The sequence below is a fragment of the Perca fluviatilis genome, chromosome 3 (assembly GCF_010015445.1).
Source record: "Perca fluviatilis chromosome 3, GENO_Pfluv_1.0, whole genome shotgun sequence".
Classification (NCBI taxonomy): Eukaryota; Metazoa; Chordata; class Actinopteri; order Perciformes; family Percidae; genus Perca; species Perca fluviatilis.
Window position 1 is genome coordinate 10957790 of NC_053114.1, and position 18818 is coordinate 10976607.

The window sequence follows — 18818 nt, forward strand, 5'->3', positions numbered from 1 at the left end:
GCCGTCTTCAGGATGTAACAAGTATTGCAATCCTAATTCACTTAAATTAAATGTTTTGGGATTTATCAACACATTCATATTTTTTACAGGTAACAATAGACACAATTACATTGACTTTATTTGAAATTAACATTTTAACCTAACAAATACATTTATTTTAAGTAAACTGAACATTAAACAACTATTTAAAGTGCACAACCCCCCTGATTCAGTTTTTTGAGTGCACGTCTTTAATGTTAATCTCTGGGTGATGGTGTACCATGTGAGTTCTCAAGTTTGTGGTGTTTCCAAAATACTTAACTTTCGCTTTGCATGGCATAGCATGATTCCTATCAAGTTCCGTCTTCCCCTCGAGGTTATAAAAGACGAAATGTGCCCAAACTCTCGCTTTCAATGAGGCTGGAGCAGGTTCAATAAGTCTTTCTGTGAGGTTTGCCATTGTTTGCGCCGACTAAACTACTTCTGCTGCACTCGTTCTTCTTTTGATTATAACAAGTGCCCAGGCGTCAGTGTGAATTAGACGCAGCGCCATCTATAGGAATGGTGAGCAGCTAAACTCATTTCAGGACAATAGAATACACGCCAAAAGAAAAAGAAAAATATGAATTGATTTTTGGAATTCTATGAATCGATTTTGAACCGGTAGAGCTTGAATCGCGATACGAATGTGAATTGATTTTTTTTTGCACACCCCTAGTGTTAACAGTGGTGGCTGTGAGAGGCAGGGGCTTGTGCTGTCTTGCAGAATTATAACTGAAAATGCAGTTGTTGGGTATTACAATACACTTTTAATTTTATAATGGATGCCATTGGCCACATTTAAAAGGGTAGGTGCTTGACCACCACCTGGGGTCTTTTTGTGTAAGGTCTTGACTATGTGTAATAAAATCAGCAAACTATGTATCATTTTGGATTTGACTTTGTAAGTGAGCATCTCTGATTTTGTAATGTTTTATTTGTCTACTGTTGGGGCAAAATAACGCAACCCAGGCATTGAATAAACATTTAGATGTGTGATTTCCAGGTGCCAAGCTTCTCCCAAGGTAGGACCTCTTCTGTATGCCTGTTCCTGCCTCCCAGCAGCCATGGAACCCCTCCCTGAGTACTCTATGTTCATGGTCCGCATCCTGGATGAGCTGGACGCCAAGCACAACATTATTTCCTACCAGGACCTGTGCAAGTCCTTGTGCACTCGCTTCGACCTAGTGCAACTGGCCAAGCTCCGCAGCCTGCTCTTTTACACGGCATGCCTGGATCCAGCCTTTCCAGCCACCCTCTTCAAGGACAAGATACGCTGCTCCACGGAGGACCCGCAATCCAAGAAGCTCATGGTGGCAGCAGACATTGTCACCATGTTCAACTTGATCCAGATGAATGGAGGCATATCCAAAGACAAGCTCCCGATAGTGCATAGAGCCAAGTTCCACAAGAACCAGTCGGTGGAGCTGTGCAGGTCCGACAGTAATGACCATACATTTCAGGACTGTGAAAGAGGGCTTAGTTATGAGCACATGGATCACCCCAGGGATGAACATCATCATCACCACCACCACCACCATCATCACCGCCCCAAGCAGCACCCTGTAGCTCAGAGCACCCCTCCCTGTCCTAAAACATCTGAGTGCAACAACTGCCAGAAGTTTATTCCAACCTCTGACCCTAACTTTCTTCTGGGCGTCAGCAAGGACCTGAAATGTACAGCAGGCTTTCTGGACAAGCTGCACCATCTGCCCCAGTACTCCAGCGGTAGTCCACACTCTCCACCCTGTGAAATGCAGAGCACCTACTTTCCCATGGACATTGACAGCGGGTCCCACACCGACCAGGAGTCCCTGCAGTCCATCAGCCATCCAGAGACCTTCTCTGTTCACTCTTGCATCCAAAAGAGGAACATATTTAAGGAGGACTTCCACAACTTTGTGTCCTTCTCACCACAGGTTTGTGTTTTTATTTTTATTTTTACTAGTACAGTGCCTGTTAAAAACATTTGAAACAGGTGAACTGGTTACGTTGAAGATTCAGAGTTTACTCACAAAATATCACAATTAAAATGTGAAGTAATCACAAACATTTGCCTCATGGACTCATGACATCACCCATCAGGTCCGTTGAGAGCCTGTCAGCAAAAATATGCGTTAATCAACCACTAGAACCGGACTGAGTACAGAGACGAACTCAGCCAGCGCAGGCAATATGAGTGTGTGTGGGTGTGTGTGCTTGAGAGTGAGAGGAGAGGGGAAGAAAAGTTGGAAAGCAATAAAATTAAATAGTTTTTGTTTTTACTACATTTTTGTGACATTTTCGTCAACGATATTGCATGTTGATATCACCAGAGTCAGCATTTAATGATGACGGTGCTGTCTCGTCATTAGGGCCCGAGCTCAAGTGCAAGGAACTCGTGTTTTTGTAAGTCTCTTTTTTTTTTTTTCTGCTGCGCAATCACATTTTTGAAGGGCTTGAGATGCTCAAACTTTGCACACGTCAGACCTGGCGAAATTTGCAAAGTTCTGCAGTGACTAGGCTCGGGTGTGGCCAGTGGACTCCATAGCACCCAGTGTGTGGCAAATTTTACAGAGGAAGCCAGTGATCTTAGTATGGAGATCATATTGCTTATGGTTACATAATGACTGTTGAAATGAATTCCGGAAGTCGAATGTAATTTGAAGAGTATCACATAACAATTGACACTAATCAAATGCTGAAATTACTATTCAAATATGTATTTTTTATAAATGTGTTGGCCAGTGTTTGCAAATCTCACCCTTCTCGTGCCTGTGCGCATGTAAAAATGAAATGCTTTTCTCACATCACTTCTGATGATCAGTAAAGTTAGCGGGAGTAACACAAGATTCAATATTCCTTTATTTGTCATTTTTATGCACCAGCACCAGAAGTCGACCCCAAGGCATTGTCATATCTTAGGGCATGGAGTTAACTTTGTTATTATTATTATTATTTATTTAAACGTTAGTAGTACAGTTTTAACATGAATTTACAATTGACTTCCACCAAGTCAAAATGCTGCTGTTTATTAGCTTGTTCTTGTTTCCTAACTGCGTCACGACTTACCGTTAACGTAATAGGACTTCAGCTGAGAGGTTCATGTAGACAGCTAATGTTAATCCAGCTGTCAGAATCCGCATTGACTTAATATATTAACATCTGTATTCTTATGTACGGGACATGTGCAAGAAACAAGTAGCTTATAAACCACTAAAAAAGTAGTGATACTAGTTGTAGTAATTAGAGATGCACCAATTACAATTTTCTATTTTCTATTTTTCATTGAGTTTGACCTTGCTGATACAGATTTTAGCCGATTCCGATTTCATTTTTTCTAACCTTTACAGCACACACAAATATGTACTTTCTATCTTTTCTTTAATAGAACATTTTACATTTTGCATAGAACATTGAAACGTTTTTGAATAGATAATCGATCACTATAAAATAGAACTATATAAATTACTCCTGGTGTGGGAAATTCACACACATCTAAAGTGCAATGTTATGCAAGAACCATTTCCTTCTTTTCACATCCAATATTTAACTAAAAAAATTTGATATATTTAGCAAACTAAACTTCTGTATGTATGAAAACAGCGGAAACAGGTCATTACAGAAACAATAACAATAATAATAATAAATAACAAATAAAAATAAATATAGCCTTGCAATATAAAGATATTTCTCAAAACACACATACAGGCCTGTTTGAATGTCAACAGTAACACTACCTGAAAACAGCATGTAGTTCCTTTTTTTTTTTTTTAGCAAATTTGCTTTATTTGTCATTGTGCATAAATATGAACATTGCTGTCAACAGGCTTATCTGCTAGTGTTAGCTACCGACGGTTACCTCGGAACAATCCAGCAATTAGACGATACCCTAGGTGAAACGGATGATTTAACGTCACCGCTCATTTTACACACAGTTTAGCAACAAAACCAAATGCTTAGGGAAGATTACTATGTTTTTAATGTTGGTTATGAGCGGTGTGCATCCCCACTAACCTGGAAAGCGTTTAAACAGTAACGTTAATACAGCATGTCAGAGGAATACAGCATCGCCTGCAGCGGGGCATCAGAGGCAGAGGGACTGCAGCGTTCGCTAACGTTAGCTTATTGTCTCATCTGGGGTCTGATAAACAGTAAATTCATCAAAGTCAGTGTGCCTAACGCTATTTTCCAATAAACGGTAGTTTTTTTTATTTAAAATGAATTGACCATTCAATGTCGAGCTCGGTCAAACCTGGCCTCAATATGATTGGCTGAAAATTTTAACTTTTTCTCATAGGGATGCAAGGAAAAGCTGGCCTCCTTTGAGCGTTTGTAGCATTTTACTAACCACTACAGGGCACAGACAGGCTGCACCACACACACAGTGGCAGATGGGCGCTGTTTCACTTCACAAGCTAAAGAAGTAAATCATAATGGAATATTTTGGTAAGGGAAATGGCAAAATCAGTAAAACACACAACTGTGGGAATCATAAATTAAGTTTTTATATTTTAAATAATGTTTTATATTTTTATAGGGAGGCCAGGTATGGGATTAGTTTTGTGACTTTAATTCCAAGCAAAACTTCTCAAGTATCAAACAAAAAACACTAACTCAAGCAAAAATAGTGTCACCTCAAAGGTAAAACTTAAAACTTGCAAACAAAACATTTGTGTAGTTGTAAACTATTGGTCTTATATTTGTTTTATATTATGTCCTTTTGTTTACAGTTCCCTCTGCTTCTTTCTCAATGATCAGTCTTTTGCTCTCTCCATCACATTTGATGTTTTGCTCCCAGCTTTTGCGCTTTCTGACACAAAACTTACAGGGGTGCGTCCCCATTGGCTAATGAGTGTTAAGGGAAAGTTTGAGTGACAGCTCAGCCTCAGTGCAGGTAAACTAACGTTAGAGACTCAGAGTCTGGTCTGGAGGACACACAAACCACTCCACAGCGGATTCCTACATGATTAATAAAGTGTAAGTATTGATCATATATATTATCTGTGATCTACGTTGCAAGCATGGTTACTAGAAGTTTGTTGTTTCGTTGTGTTAAGTTACTAGTTAGCTAGTAAAGCTGTTTAAGTTAGCAATTAACGTTAGCTAACTGCTAACGTTATCTAAAACTTGTAGCCTGAGCTAATTTGCCATGGGAATCATGTATTCTTCGTGAGGCCTTACTCAATGGAGCTGTATTAATTATTGTCTTCTCTCTGTAGAGACCTGCAGGACCTGAGCAGAGCTACGATGCTCTCCTAAGTAACGTTAGCTAGGTCAGTAACGTAGCTATATGGTCTATTATTAGGAAAAATTATTATCCAGCTAACTACAAACATTGTGGTTGCTATTGGCCTGATAATACACAATACTAATATTGGTTAAGTTGTACAATGTAGAAGCTGTGAATGTAATATATTATATATAGAGTTCGACACATACATTAGATAATGTTCCATCTGTACACACTGTTTCTTCTTTCTTTCCACTACTTCAAGATGGCAGATAACGGATTTTTTGTATATTTTAGCGCTGTAAATGTCAACGATATTTAGAATTAATGCATATTGTTACTACTGGTCCAAAATGTACTTTAACTAACACACCAAACCCTTGACAAATACTTTGCTTAGTGATCCTTATGGTTTGATGTGATGTGCATGTGTCCTGGTGGCTGGCTAAATTCAACATGAAGCCATATCTTACTTTACACATGTAGTCAACGTGGAGGTAGGGATCTAGAAAGTGTGATCAATAATATTCCAGAAATAAGTGTTCCAGTAGTGTTCAGTAAAGCTAGAAAAATGTTTCTAGAGTGCCGGCTTTATTACAATTATTTATTATTGAGCTAATTTCAAACACTTTTTTATCATCCAATAAGGTACTTTAAGCTTTACAATAAGAAGTCAAGGAAGTGAAGGACTGTCCTGCAGCAAAGGCTGTCGTCCAGACTGGAGCAGTGGGCCATCGGTAAGCTCAGGAGACCAGATGATCCCAGGCGTCCAGGAGTTGTGTGTAATATCACAACCCTCAGAAGTGTTTTGCAGACACAAGTCAGCAGAGAAATACAGCTTGCCTTAGGTAAAACTGAATATGTGAAATATATACATAACCCAATTACTCAGGATGAAAAACAGTTCCAGCTTCTTCTACCACCGGGGCCCCAGCAAAATATGTTCAAATATATATTATCTATGTGAAGTTTTATATTGGACTAAACATAAAGCATTATAATAGTCTCAACCTTATTTCCTGTATTATATAATGAACCAAACAGACAAGGGTGAATGTAAAAAAGTGTTTTAATATATTATGTGCATTTTAAAATATAATTACAGTAAGACAATGTAAACACAAATTAAATTATAGGACAGTATACTATAGTAGGATATATTGACATACAATGGACTTAGAAACTACAAGTACACCAATGAAAACTTAAAAGGAAAAAGGTTATTGTAAGTGTTCATTGAGTATCTCAGCAAAATATGATCAATACATACACTATTGGTCTATACCCTGGCTGTTTGAAGCCTTAGCACACATAGTGTTTCCTAGGCTCCGAAGGCTCCTCTCCATCTGCTGCTCCCACGTCCTCCTGGTTGGTCTGCCTGCTGCCTGATGTGAGCTGTGATAGAAAATTATAACAAAGTTCCTTGCACAAATCAAATGGTAACAAAGTTCATATTGATAACTGCGGCTTCTAAGCTTGGGTGATTTACAATTAAAATAACTTGCTTTTAAGTAGCCATTAGCAAATGTGTAGGCTTTAAAAACACTATGAACATTTTCCTTAGGCCTGCTTGCAAATGCAGCAGAAGACATGTAATTAGAGTTAGGATAGCCAGTCTTTGTCATAACTAGGAAAGTACAGATGAGCACAAAACTATAAAGATGAACCAGTTAAGCAGTGCTAACACTGCATTTGTACTGTATGTGTCAACCTCTAGATATAATATATTACATTAATAGCTTCTACATTGTACAACTTAACCAATATTAGTATTGTGTATTATCAGGCCAATAGCAACCACAACAATTTGTAGTAAGGTGGATAATAATTTTTCCTAATAGACCATATAGCTACGTTACTGACCTAGCTAACGTTACCTGGGAGAGCATCGTAGCTCTGCTCAGGTCCTGCAGGTCTCTACAGAGAGAAGACAATAATTAATACAGCTCCATTGAGTAAGGCCTCACGAAGAATACATGATTCCCATGGCAAATTAGCTCAGTAATGTAGCCGCTGGCTACAAGTTTTAGATAAGGTTAGCAGTTAGCTAACGTTAAATGCTAACTTAAACAGCTTTACTAGCTAGCTAGTAACTTAACCCTTGTGTGGTCCTTCGGGTCCCAGTGACCCGAAGGACCACACAAGGATTATGTACTTCCCTTTACTTTGTTGAGAATTGCTCTCTAAACCCTGTTTCTTGTAAAGTAAGTAAGTAAAGTTTATTTCTAGAACACATTTAAACACAGTTTAAGCTGACCAAAATGCTGTACAAACAAGAACTAAGGTGCTGTATTAACCCTTGTTTAGAGAGCAATTCTCAACAAAGTAAACGGAAGTACATAATCCTTGTGTTGTCCTTCGGGTCACTGGGACCCGAAGGACAACACAAGGGTTAACACAACGAAACAGCAAACGTCTAGTAACCATGCTTGCAACGTAGATCTAGATCGTATATATATATATATATACACACACACACACACACACACACACACACATATGTATATATATATACACGTATGTATGTATGTGTATGTGTGTATATATATATATATATATATATATATATATATATATATATATATATATATAAATCATGTGTGTGGATGCACAAGCTGTTGATGAAAAAATGTTTTGCCTGTGTGGGGGTGGGAAAAATGATAAATTTGTATAGTGTTATTGCACTGTGCGCAACTGCCACAGCGGTAGTTGCCCTTTGGAAGAGGGTGCAGGCGTTTCTGTGTTAATTGAGTGGACTTGTTATTGTGCTCAGAGTTTTTTTAGGTGTCCAAGCCCGAGTCTGGAAGAACCAGCAGGGCTGTGGAACCCTATTGTTTTTGTAAGGATTCATCATCATCATCATTATCATCATCATCATCATATTCATTAGGGGTCCAAGCTCGAGTCTGCAAGAACCGGCGGTAGCAAGAGCTACGCCATTCGCACAGCAGGGCTGTGGAAACCTATTGTTTTTAAGGATTATTTTCCTCCTCATCCTCCATCATTATTATTCTTCTCCGCCTACAACTCCGACTACAGCCTAAACCGTACATGGTGGGGGGTTGCCATTTTCAGGACTGGTCCAAAACTCCGCAAGGACGTCAGGCGCAACAATTGATCCACTTCCACCACTAGGTGGCACTATAGCAGAAAAAAACGCGTTTGGCCCTATAACTACCGACATTCAAAAACAATATATCCACGCGTTCCCTGGATCCAACTGAATCACGTGATATAGTCCATGCCCATTTCCGCCTAGACTTTAATGCGTGAAAAATCGCGATTTATCAAAAACCTACTTTTTCGATCTCCTCCTAGACCGTGTGACTGATTGGCACGAAATTTGGCAGGCAGCATCTCCAGATGGGCCTAACAAAAAGTTAATGAACAGAATTTTTATAGGATACAAATTGCGTATATTATGCACAAATTAATTTGTGTAGCTAACTATGAAAACACCAACTTTGCCATATCTCGGCCAAAATAAATGCTATCAACGCCAACCTTTAGATTTTTGTTTGCGATGACCCTCTGAAGGTCCCCCACGCGTTTTACGAAAATTGGTCACTAGGGGGCGCTACAAGTACAAAAAGTTTATATCTCATGAACGGCTCATCCAATTTTTTACAAAATTTGATGGGTACCATCTAGGGCCACTCCTGAGGCCAACCCTTGAGTGGGGTACTGAAGGGTCAATGTGGGCGTGGCCTATGGGACCCAAGTCTAGATTCACCACTTACACTAATGTGAACAACTTTAAATTTACAGGGTAGATGGTCAATGCGCCCTGGACAACACCTACCAAAATTTACACATGTAGAACACTAGGTAGCGCTATAATGGTTTTTTTGCCTTTAACTCCCACATTATACATCGCACATAAAAAAAAAACCTTACATCCACGTGTTCCTTGAATCAAGCTGAATCACATGATATAGACCACACCCACTTCAGCTGAAGTCTAAAGCTGATGTCTAAAACCAACTTTTTGTGCGACCGATCTGCACGAAACCTAGTACATAGCATATGCAGATGGCCCTGACCAAAAGTTACTCAAAGAATTTTGCTACGTTAAAGTATGCGCATTTGACGACCAAATATATTTTCCTAGCTAGCTAAACACACATATCATAACTCAGCCAAATTAAATGTTATCAGCAAAGAACTTAAGATATTTGTTCAACATCCCACTACGATGCTCTGTACCAAATTTGGCGAAGATCGGCCATAAGGGGGCGCTATAATCAATGTTTATTTGTTTTGGCCAATAACTCAAGGCATTTAAATGGGAAATTTGCAGTTGCAATATCTCTGCCACACTAAATGCTATCAACACGAAACCTGTGATGCTTGTTTGGCATGTCGCTCCGAGGCTCTGTACCAAATTTGGTAAAGATCGGTCATTAGGGGGCGATAGCGCCCCCCTAATGACCGGTCTATGTTGACTATAGAGTCAACATAGACCAGTTTGGGCCTTTTAACCCCTTCTGAGGTCGAGCATGTTGTATACAACGCCAAACGGCACTTCTGATTCATAACTTTATAACTTTATAATTATAAATAGTAGAAACTTAGGGTCTTTTGGAGCTAAAAGCTAACAGTTGACCCTTTCTGCTGATGTTTTTGTTGTCTTCCTAGCCCTTACAGAAGGTTTTGCATCCAGCCTAGAAGTCCAGACTTTTTCGGGTCTTTGTGCAATTAATCCATACTGTTACATCCAAGATTGATAAACTGTGTGTAAGAAATGTTAATAGCTTGTCCTTTATGAGTTATAATGTTCAATATGTTTATTTTTTACACTGGATGACTCCAATATATAGAACTGTAGATGTGATGCTCGTTCGGCATGCCGCTCTGAAGCTCTGTACCAAATTTGGCGAAGATCAGCCATTAGGGGGCGCTGTATCTAACGTAGACCAGTCTTGGCCCTTCTCAATCAATGTTAATGGGATATTTGCAACGGCAGAGTACCTAGCCTGGCTCCGCCCTCCTACATACTTTCTCTCAATTTTCATTTCGCTTCAGTACTCCGTCTGGGTTTGCGGTATAGTCTTGGGTTTTCTCGACCAAAGTTTTTGGCGGTCCAATCAGCAAACAGAGGGAGTGGCTGAGAATGATGACGTTGAGGCCGTGCGCTAGAGTTGCAGTGGAGAAAGATGCGAGCGAAGCCATTCGGTCCGTTGTGTCAACGCTGCTGAATATTCAGAAGTTAAAGCCCGAGGAAGAACAATCTTTTTTGAGTTTTGTTGGTGGCCATGATGTTGTGGCCCTCCTCCACACGGGCTTCGGGAAAAGTTAGATTTTCCAGCTCGGTCTGTTAGTGGTGAAGGAGTTGGCTAAGGCTAACGCTAGGTGCTATTGCTAATAGCCTTGCATGATAGCCTTGACAGTCTCCCCTCTTGTTGCACATGCGCATGACATACGTCATGACCAAACGTTAGCGATTGGTTATGGCAGATCCAGAGTGGCTCTGGGCAGATCCAATAGTTTTAAACTTCAACAGAGTACCCATCTTCAAGGAAGTTAACGCTTGTCAATGGAGAGAGGCCAGACTCTCTGTACAAATGAAATGTACGAGAGTCTGGTAGGACCAGGCTACCGCAGACCTTGTGGATCACACCTCTCGATATTCACCAATGTTTGCCTCCCCACGTAACGCTTTAGGTCCCGCTTTGGCGCGCTCCCCAGGTCATTGGGGGCGAGTGGCATCTGAGGCTTGGGCCCCGTCATAAATGCTTGCAGTTCTAGTTTTCCATTATTCTTCTCCGTGTAAAACTCCCGCTACAGCCTAAACCGTACATGTTGGGGGGTGCCATTTTCAGGACTGGTCCGAAACTCTGCAAAGACCTCCGGTGCCACAATTGACCCAGAAAAAACGCGTTTGGCCCTATAACTCCCACACCGTACACCGCACATTCAAAAACCATATATCTACGCGTTCCCTGGATCCAACTGAATCACGTGATATAGGCCACGCCCATTTCCGCCTAGACTTTTATGTGTGTTCGATCTCCTCCTAGACCGTGTGACCAATCTGCACGAAACTTGGCAGGTAGTTTCTCCAGACCGACCTGACAAAAAGTTATTCAAAGAATTTTTATAGGATAAAAATTGCGCATATGACGCATGAACAAATTTCTGTAGCTAACTATGAAAAAAACTACTTTGCCATATCTCGGCCAAAATAAATGCTATAAACGCCAAACTTTAGATTATTTTTCGCCATGACTGTTTGAGGCTTCCCAACCAATTTTACGGAAATCGGCCACTAGGTGGCGCCACAAGATTGATTCTTAATTTCCCACGAAGCTGATCGCGGTTACGCGTCAGTTAAACTTTTCATCTCCAATCCTATCTGTATTTGTGAGAAGTGGCGCTGTCCTGAGTTGAAAGCCTACTTTACGGCTTTATTATCGAGTTAATAGGCGTGTGTGTTTGCGTCGGCCGCTGTCCATTTCCTAAGGTTCTGAAATGCAAACAATTTTTGACTACTTTCGTTTTTTTTAAAGGGCGTGCACCTGTGAGCACCCACGGAGGAAAACTAATCGGAGCCTATGACACCATTTACAAAAACTTGACCACCTTCCCTGCTCCTTCAACCACCAGACCCCCCCCTCCACCCTCTCAGTCACTCTCTCGTTTCTCTCTGCTGTCCCCTGCGGGCAGGGGGATTAAGAAGTTTGTTTATTGTAGAGAATTGTTAAAGGTAGTCTGTATATGCATGGAGATGAACTGTTAACCACTACGTTTGCAATGCCAATGTACCACAGACCTCGCGGCTCACACCTCTCGATATTTACTGACGTTTTCCTCCCCACCGCCAGGCTTTGGGTTCCACTTTCGCGGGCTCACCGGGGCGTCCGGGGCGACTGGCATCGGTGGCTTGGACCCCGTCATAACTGCTTGCAGTTCTAGTTCCGACAGTGGCGAAGGCCCTATTGAAACTGAGGGAATTATTAGGGCCCGATTGCCGACAGTGGCAAAGGCCATTTTGGAACTGAAGGAATTATTATTATTATTACGGCAAATTAATTGCCTTTTTGAGGGGCTTAACATATTCAAAAACTCACCAAAATTAAGGGCTTCGTTTAACGGAGACTCAGGAAACTTGGTAGACATATGTAGCATGTCAAGACGTACAAAAAAGCTCATTGGAGCAATACCCTAAACCCAACAGGAAGTCCGCCATTCTGAAGTTCGAAATTAGTGCGATTTTGGCCATTTCCACATGTCGTACTTTAACTCCTCCTCCTAGAGATTTCATCTGACACACTTTCCTCACTCCTTGTCCGCAATTGCATTTCACTACAGACTTTGGGCCTCGCACTTGGTCAAATTTCCTGACTGTTGCCTCGCCGCCATCGTGCTTTGGGTTTTCCTTTCGCAGGCTCTGCTTCCGTGGGCTCTTAGCGTCGTCAGGGGCGACTCGGGGAGGCTTGGACCCCGTTCATAACGGCTTGCAGTTCTAGTTATTTGCCGTCTTCTGCTGCGACTCAATTTCCCGTGAGATGGAAAGAGCTTTCGTGCAACCATGCCTTTGGTTCCCAAGAAATATGAGCCCAATCGGCCACGTAGTGACACTATAATTAACGACCAAAAAAGCGATTTTGGAAAGGAAACGTCCCTCACACCATAAGTCCAATTGACTTGATTGGTGCATTTGGGCGTGGCCTATTTATAACAAATAAAAATATATTAGGGCTGAAAAGATTCCTCGAATAACTCTAATAATTCGATTACAAAAAATCCTCAATGCAAAATGACTTGCCTTGAAGCTTCGTTAAATCAATGTTACCAATGTTGTATGCTGACGGACGGTGTTTCCACACGGATCATTATTACTGACGCTGCTCAGTCTGCTGCTGGCGACACATGCTAGAGCGTAAATGGCGAGAGAAGAGACAGGCTGGAGAAAACGACAGAAAGTGTCCAAAGTTTGGAATCGGTTCAAACGTAATTGAAACGAAAACTCTGTACAGTGTGTCTACTGCAAAATCTAACTAGCTTACCACAATAATAGTACGACGTCAGTGCTTTAGTATCTCAACAGAAAACATTGGGTCTAACTTAATCCTCCATTCCACGAAGCAGACCCGACAAAAGTAAATCACAGAGTCGTATGGACGATGAAAGTACACTAAACACAACTACCAAAAATACGTAGTGGTGACCACAATTGGATCTGAAGAGCTCACGCGTTGACTATCCCTTCGGAAAAACGGCTGATTGTTGCGCACCACTTTCTCTCTCTCTCTCCCCACGGAGAAACAGCTGATCAACATCTACTAGCATAAGTGTAACAGAGCTGTTTAGCATTGTAATCAAATATATAAATGAAAATAGGTTTAGTATAACTAATATTTATATATAGATCAGTCTCAGGTTGAAACTGAAAGTTAAGTTGCACAACTTAATGTAATGTTTATGTATGTTTATTGTATGCCTTAGTTTGAGGTTGATATCATTTGAAAAAATGTTTTCTTTTAAAAAACAATGTAATATGGCACTTGAATGCACTTAATGTTTGGTTTTTTTAGATATGATATTGTAAGCAATGTAGGCAATAAAAATGTAACCAAACTATTGTTAATTATTGCTGTTCAATAAAACAAAAGTATTTCTTATCCGATTAATTGATGGAATAATCGGTAGAATACTCAATTACTAAAATAATCGATAGCTGCAGCCCTAAAAAATATATTAATAAGTTATGCCTTTTCTCAAGTTACTGGGGGCTGGAACGAGCTAGAGACATGAAAATTGTTAGCACAATTGATGGTGATGTGCTAATACTTCCCATAAAATGTCATTTGGCCCAATGGTGGCGCTATAACTTAGGCCAAAATTTCAAAAGGCCACGCCTGTTTATCGGTGTTTTAAGCCCCCAACGTCTCCTTCCAGGCAGCGCTGCCTGAAATTGATGGAGACATCTGACACCACGACCTGAACATACTAACCAAGTTCATTAACATCCAATAAAGGAGGGTGAAATTGCGGGACTGCTGATCTATTGTATTGATGAAACAGGTGTGTGCATGGTTTCACCATTTTTTCTATACAGCATTAAACCATCTGAATTGGTTTTGCTCAGCTTTGTGAAGCTAGAAATCCATTCAAAGCTTCTGACTTTGGTGATTGGGCATCTGTTAAATGCTGCTTGCTGCTTTGACTTTTGGCAATTGGGCTGCTTCCTAGGCTGTGGCTCAGATGTGTATGTTTATGTGATAAGCAGAGGCCTGTACTACGAATCAAGATCAACAAGCCCTGGCTTTCTTTCAGTTATCCGGCTTCACTAAACCTAACAACCGTCTGCGGTCACGGTAAGCTGTGTCACGACGGTGGTTAACAACTAGTTCAGTCAACCCAGCGTTTCCCAATCCAGCGGTGCACGCGTTCACATAAAGACGCGGTGTTTGCGCACCACGACCAATTGCAAACATCTACCAGAGACGCATATTTTACATAAGAAGAGCAAACTATAATTCTACATAACATGAAGAACACAGACACGGTTTTACAGGCAAAATGCAGGAAGGAAAGCTGACAAAAAAAGCAGACGCTGTTTTGCTTTAATCACAACGCCTATCAATATCACTTCCAGTGGTGTAATCTACGTGATAGTAAGCTCCAGGATTTCAATATACCCTATTATAAATGCCCAATGACACGTTACAACGTATTTTCCATTATATTTTTGATACATTTTGAATTGTCATTCGTGCTTTGTTCTTAACATCTATAGGCTGACTAAAGGTATTTTTTTACTGTAATTTGGTGCATAAGTGTATCGGAATGCAGGAAATGAAGTTGTTGATGCTTAAAACTTCCCTGGGGGAGGACACCCAGGCCCCCACACTATGATATGCCCCCTCATCCCCCAAAGGCAGATTCTGGCCAATATACAGTACAGTACACCCACTATAATAGCCTACAGTAGACTACACTGGTCACTTCCCCATCAGTCAGGCACAAGATCTGACCATAATTACACTTTTGCTTTCCATGAACTGTCGTTACTTTAGCCTTTTATTTCAGTTGCAACCCCAGCATTGGTAAGCTGTGAGAGAAAATAAAAAAAAATATCAAAACATAATTCTAACCCATATGTGTATTGGCATCACACGGCTGAAGAAGCCGACAAATAGCCTATATTTAATTCCCTCCGCTTAAAATCTATATCTTTCATAAAAATACCCATCAGTGAATGTTAACGGGGTTGTCTGTCTCTAAATGTTTTAACTTTTATGAGCGCACCCCTCTCTCTCCGCGCACCGAGCTCCACCTGGTCTTGTGACGCCGTTATCAATCAAGTATTGATTGGTAAGTAGGCGGTGCTTTAACACCAGTTGATCTCTAATCTCCAACTTAACCTGCTCCCGACCAGGTTAGGCGTTCAGTATAAGTTACCACGGCGATGGAACAACAACAAGTGATCCACCTTGGTGATACAGAAAACCCTGGGTTGAACCTGAAGTTAGCTTGTTAATGTCAAATCTTGCTTTGTAGTACAGGCCTCTGGTGGCACCTTATATGGCAGCCTAGGCCACAGTGTATGAATGTGTGTGAATGGTGCCTGTAATATGTAAAAGCGCTTGGAACTTGTAACTGCTAGAACTACAACCTTCTGTTGGCCGAGAAATGGTTCAAACCCGCGAATCGCAGCTTGTGGATATATTTTGTAATTCCTTTTTTTATGATTCCTTAGTTACTATTAGTGCACTGTCTCTGTCTTTTCGCTGTGTTTGTTTTTTGAAGATGAACAGTTCTTGTCTGGGTTACTTTGTAGGTGATCACCACTGAGGAAAAACAGGGTAGGAAGGCTGCTGACGGCTACCACCGGAGGGAACTGCACAAGCCTGCTACATTCTTTAACCGCAGCTTTGAATTACCCTACAGTAACCCCTACTTTGAGCCAACATTTAACTCCCCTCTTCAAGACAGACGAAGGGTGAAGCACGAGAGCCTGGATGACTTACAGGCATCCACATACTTTGGACCGACCACAGTCTCTGAGTGCGTTAGCAGCAGGAAGTCCAGTAACAAAGCAAGGAAGCAGCCAGCGTTGCCGGTAAAGAGCCTTAGTCTCAACACAGAAGATGGGCCTTCAGACTTTGAGAAGTCATTTCTGAACAGCAAACCACTTAAAGAAAACCACCACCGCAATGTCAACATCATAAGCACTGACAACGAGCAGCATTTTCAAAGCTCAAAGGAAAAGGTAGTAGCTTCTCCATGTGGCTTTGCAAAGAAAACTAATGGAATAAGAAATAAGGATTTAGCACTGATAGTAAGTGGTTCTGTGGGTTTGGAGAAAAGAGACACAGCCAAAAGATTTAAGGACAAAAATATGAACAGTCTATCCTTTCAGGAAGTGGACAGCCCCTCTAGTGTTGGGACTCAAACAGAGCAGCCTGAGCGGAAAATGGTAAAGGAATACCCAGCTAAGTACAGTGAAAGAGAAAGTCACACCTTCAAACACTGCGATGAGGACTCTGAGGTCATTAGTGATGACATAAGTGACATTTTTCGTTTTCTGGATGATATGAGTGTTTGTGACTCTCTGGGCCTTGTCCAATCGTCATGCTACAACAGTAATGGGTCTCTCTCTCAGGTAACGCTAAAATCTGAAGGCGACAGCTCCCCTGAACGCAACACGGTCAAACTAGCCAAGTCGAAGCTGGATCGCCTCTTCCATTCGCTAGAAAACACGGACGATGAGCTCAAATCAAGTGTGTGCAAGCTGGTAATGAGGATTGGTGAGATCGAAAAGAAGCTAGAATCTCTGTCAGGGGTTCGCAGTGAGATCTCCCAGGTGCTTTCCAAACTCAATAAGCTGGACGAGAAGATCCAGGAGCCCGAGGCCAATAGGAGAGACGGGAAGACAGCATCTGGATCTGGATCCACTGCCACCACCGACAAGCCACAGCCCCACCTTCATCCACATCCCGACACTACCGTCTCACCACGTGTTTTCCAGTGCCACACCACCGGTCACAATGTCAAAATGGACAATGGCACTTCAGGGGAGTGGTGCTGCTCCGATGGGAGTACCAGCGATAGCCTCACGGTAAAAGCTCTAAAGAAGACCATTTTCACCAGGAGGTCGTCCTGCTCACTCAACGAGGAGAACAGTGTCATTGATTCAAAGGTCGCCAGCATCACCAACTCCCCACGGGACTGGAGGACAGTCTCCTACTCTTGCCACTCAGGAGACGAGGACAAGGACCGAGATGGCAAGGGCAGACACCGGAAGGCTAAAGAGGTAAATACACTTTTAAATTCACTTTTAAATCAGACAGTATTTCACATATGTTGAAACTAAAGCATGGATTTAGTAAATGGAATAATTAAAAAGAACAGATGCAGTACATTACAGAATAGAGGTGTTAAATATAGACAATTACTTATACTGTATAGAAACACAAAGACAAAGAATCAAAGTGCAAAAAACTCAATGGGAAAGGAGTACATTGTTGTTTTCTGCACATGTGCCGCATGATGGTTCGCATACATAGTGGCATAAACAGTGGCACAACCACACAAACACACCATGCATGTTGCGCACACAGAAGCCGCTGCAGCCCACAAGTGTGCGGTAGAGAGAGAGAGGGAAAAAAAGAGAAAGTGCTGAGTTTGTTGGTGAGTATGAAGTTAGCCGTAACTGCTTTAGCAGCTTTGAAGCATAAATTATTCTCAAAAGGTCGTTAGCAAATGAAGCAAAAGCCTTACTGTTTGCATTTTATTTTGTGAAGTGGGGGAGAAATTATATATATGTTGATGGACAGTAGGAGTGAGGCATATAGATACAATCTTTTATCACTAAATATGGAATTTTATGTCATGGTATCGATGCATATTGTGACATATATGAAAAAAATTGTTGAGAAACTGACCTACAGGACTGTCTGTTTTTGTTGCCATTAATTGCCATTAAACGGTCCTGCACATTGATTTGTGTCATTGTATTAAATCCCTGACTGCTTCAAAATGTGTATAATCACACAGTAAATAGTATTATGTCCATTAAATTGTCATGTGGGCTCATCGTGGACCTAAACTCTAATGAATGGACCACCTGAATAGATATATATATATATATATATATATATATATATATATATATATATATATATATATATATATATATATATATATATAATCTCGTCATAACTCTCTTTCTTCATATAGTCAAATAGTTCAGTCACTGATTTCTGTTCATGAAATATTGGTGAATAGCTACAGTGACAGACTGGTTGTTTGTGAATGGAATCTGTTAGTGTGTGGTGCGCTGTTCTGTTTTATTATAAGTTTTATTTTCCATATCTGTTAAGATTTGAAAAACCTTGTTGGCCAGCCATGAGAAAGCACAAGTCATTAATCAAAAATAAATGCCAAACATTCCATCTTTTTATTCCTTTCTATGTGAGTATGTTCTGCTTTTCTGTCTTTTAGATTATTGTAAACTAAATATTTTCGGGTTTTGGATGGTCAGACAAAACAAGACATTTGAACACAACACGATTTTTCACAATTTTTGCCATTTATTAATCAAAGAATTATCAGATTAATCAGCAAAACAGTAATCATT

The 18818-nt window shown here is 40.8% G+C and overlaps 1 protein-coding gene across 5 annotated transcripts in view; it reads left to right on the top strand.

The window, feature by feature from the left end:
* The window catches only part of minar1 (membrane integral NOTCH2 associated receptor 1), a 203766-nt gene that overhangs the window by 23157 nt on the left and 161791 nt on the right, over positions 1 to 18818 (top strand). For 4 of the 5 annotated variants that reach the window (XM_039794949.1, XM_039794950.1, XM_039794951.1 and 1 more), the window contains 2 exons: positions 1025 to 1937; positions 16017 to 17492. In XM_039794949.1, coding sequence (XP_039650883.1) covers positions 1025 to 1937; positions 16017 to 17492 — 2389 coding nt within the window. Of the gene's footprint in view, positions 1 to 1024; positions 1938 to 16016; positions 17493 to 17799; positions 18182 to 18818 lie in introns of those variants that run through there. The other variant, XM_039794953.1, reaches the window with a different exon arrangement.